The 2928-nt window shown below is 37.0% G+C and overlaps 1 protein-coding gene across 2 annotated transcripts; it reads right to left on the bottom strand.

Annotated features, from left to right (window-relative positions):
* Positions 1-395: 395 nt before the first annotated feature.
* LOC138896551 (uncharacterized) lies at positions 396-2506 on the bottom strand. Of its 2 annotated transcripts, none has more exons than XM_070181793.1 (5): positions 2450-2506; positions 1428-1543; positions 1218-1298; positions 955-1131; positions 396-757 (listed from the first exon to the last, which is right to left on the bottom strand). In XM_070181793.1, exons 2-5 carry the CDS (start codon positions 1509-1511, stop codon positions 644-646), a joined length of 456 nt encoding a protein of 151 aa, XP_070037894.1. In that variant the 5' UTR covers positions 1512-1543; positions 2450-2506; the 3' UTR covers positions 396-643. The 2 variants fall into 2 exon arrangements, with proteins under 2 accessions (XP_070037894.1, XP_070037893.1); XM_070181792.1 differs by lacking the exon at positions 2450-2506 and adding an exon at positions 2092-2390.
* Positions 2507-2928: the final 422 nt, after the last annotated feature.

Raw genomic sequence — 2928 nt, forward strand, 5'->3', positions numbered from 1 at the left:
CTTCCAGTTGACCTTAAGGTAACTTTTGAGTGTTTTGACCATCATTCTCACAAAGATTAGTTAAAACAGTAACTAAATCGATGGGAAAGATATGGCAGCTCCATTGGGTTTGTACAAGAATATTCCCCTGTAACATCTTCAACAGTACTTGGAAATATTAAGCACTCTATTCCTTTCATTTTAAAGTTTTAGCAGAATAATTTGGCCCTACTTCCATCAATTTCTCTAGATTTGCAGAGATATACCATAGCATCTGTGTTCTTGGTTTTGGAATTTCTTGAAAGCTATTAGCTCCTGGGAAGGGTATTTTGATCTTCCAATTGACCTTAAGGTAACTTTTTTGAGTGTTTTGACCATAATTCTCACAAAGATTAGATTAAAACAGTAAAACTAAATAGATGTGAAAGATATGGCAGCTCCTCATTATATTGTGTCCAATGAATAACATTAGAAGGATGTGCATTTACAACCACAGCAACTAAAATTGAGTACTGAGCCACCTCAAGGCTTACTTTCATACATAAAAGAGAAGAGCAACTAGTTATAGCAGCTAATTGACAAACAATTTGCTCAATGCTTTATGCCTCTAAGGCTTAATTACAGCACATGAACACGAAAAAAGAAATTGAATTTTGTTCCTCAATCATGGATTTACTTCTTCAAGACTTGCGTTAACTGCCACAACCTGTGGTTTTGTTCCGTTAACTGCCTCTAACTGCGCCTTTTCTGCTGTCTCCAGCAGAAACTGATTCATTGCCTGCCACAAGTATAAGATGTAAGAATCAAAATAACAGGTTTCAAGCAGGAAACATCACCTACAATAAAGAGGCGACCTAAATGTTTTTATCACTGTTGGAAGGACTAAGTAGAATATTAGGGATTTGCACTATGGATAGATTGTTGAAGGAAAATTACAAAAGGGCGGGCTAGATACTGAGAGCAGCAGAATTCTACCTTTACCCTCCACGTTTTATCGTTGTTTTTTCGCTTTTCCTCCAAGATTTCTCGCTGCATTTTCGCCAAGCATTGTTGCTCTACCTCCGAGCGTTCTTGCTTTAATAAGTTCAAGACTCTTCGATATCTCCGCTGCTGCATTCTGTTCCATTGATAGACAACTGCAGTACCTGCCATCTAAACAAGGAAAATTATTAGTAATAAATAAAGCAACTTCACTCTGATCAAATACACAGTAAGAGCTAATTAATGTGAAAGAATACCGTAAAAACAACGAGAGCTTTGGCAGCGTTCTGTATAGCTTTCTCCTCATCAACAACAGGGGCATCACCAAAATGGAATCTCTGAGTCCCAAAAAATGAGATTTTGATATAAACACTTATTTAAAAACTTCCAGGTAAAGCATTATTTAAAAACTTCGTAGAGTTACTCAACATTACTTAAGCACTTCCAGGTAAAGCATAATTATTTACCTGACCCTTTTTGACAATGAATTGTTGGAATTTGGGATGCCTGTCCGCACCTTTTCTCAGGCTATAAGCTACAGGCTTTGACATAAACACCACTGCGGCGTCAATAAGAGGAACGACTGAAATGATTATGAAAAGATGAGCTCAAAGCAAGAATGGGTATAAATTCGGAGAAAGGCCCTAAAATAGTCCCTAATCTTTGGGCTTAAACTTAAAATCATCTTTCTTCTTTAACTTGGAGCATTAATAGTCCTTATTGTTAGCCACATTGGTCCCTAATCTCCAAACTCACTGTTTGATTTTGACGGAGAGCATCATGATTTCATCATCTTCTTCTACTTCAATTACTACCAACAAAGTTCAATATTATATTTTCCCCAAAAGAACAAAGAACTACAGATATGACCTGTAAAGTCCTTTACTCATCGCACTTGAATTTAGTATAAACGATGTAAGAGATAAAGTTTCCACATTCACAACTTCTACTAGCAGGTCAATGCCAGAATCCTCAAAATTTGCCTAAGACTTAGAATTGACTACGAATATTCATTTGTTACCAACCCTATAAGTGCTAAAGACACTTGATGTCCAATGTGGATAGGAAAAGATGCAACTTTTTTCCGTATACCCGATAGGGATTGAATCACATGCTGCGAATGAGAATTACCTTCTTTCTCTCTCACAAGATCTAAGATCAGAGAACGCAAAAGAGAAACCCCAAGCCCCAAGTTTTTAGGATGTAAAGAATCTTTTGGAAAAAGAGCAAAAAGACCAAAAATACGTGGTTGTCAAGACTTCTTCCACAGATTGAATAACCTAGGAAACTTGTGAAAAAACCAAAAATAAATCTACAACTTTCAATCTCAGATCATAGCTATGTACTGTATATATAAGAATATAGCCAAACCCTTTCCCCTTTCTCTAGAAAACCAACTTATAGTTTCTGCTTTTCCTTTCCTTTACCATTTTAAAAAATAAGAATAAATGCTTATCCCTCTTTCATAGCCCTAGAAAATTGAACGTACCTGCAAAATCGGAGTCCGGAACCAAGTGGTTGTTTTGGACTCAAACGACCGAAATGTGTGGAAAAAAAATATAGTGACTAAAATATGTATAAAAGGATGTTATACCAAACACGACCGTTTGCCCGTTAAGGTATAGCGCCCTTTAAAAGGGCGTTATACTTGAATTTGAAAAGACGGACAAGTATAGCGCCGTTTATTAAGGCGTTATAGTATAGCGCCTTAATAAACGGCGTTATACCTACATAATAAATCGTCCCCTTCCCTTCCCCACCAAACCAGAACTCCCCCTATTAAAACTTAAAAAAACAGGCGTTCCCCTATTAACGATCAAAAAAGCTTGAGTGGAGCCCACCCGTCCCATAAAAAGTAAAGATTCTCGGTCCCACATTCTAGCTAAGGCGTTATCTCATTGTGGATTGCTCGTTTCGGCTCCAAATCACCAAATCTTAAACTTTCCAAAAATCTTAAATCGACGTATT

Source organism: Nicotiana tomentosiformis, chromosome 7 (assembly GCF_000390325.3).
Source record: "Nicotiana tomentosiformis chromosome 7, ASM39032v3, whole genome shotgun sequence".
Taxonomy (NCBI): domain Eukaryota; kingdom Viridiplantae; phylum Streptophyta; class Magnoliopsida; order Solanales; family Solanaceae; genus Nicotiana; species Nicotiana tomentosiformis.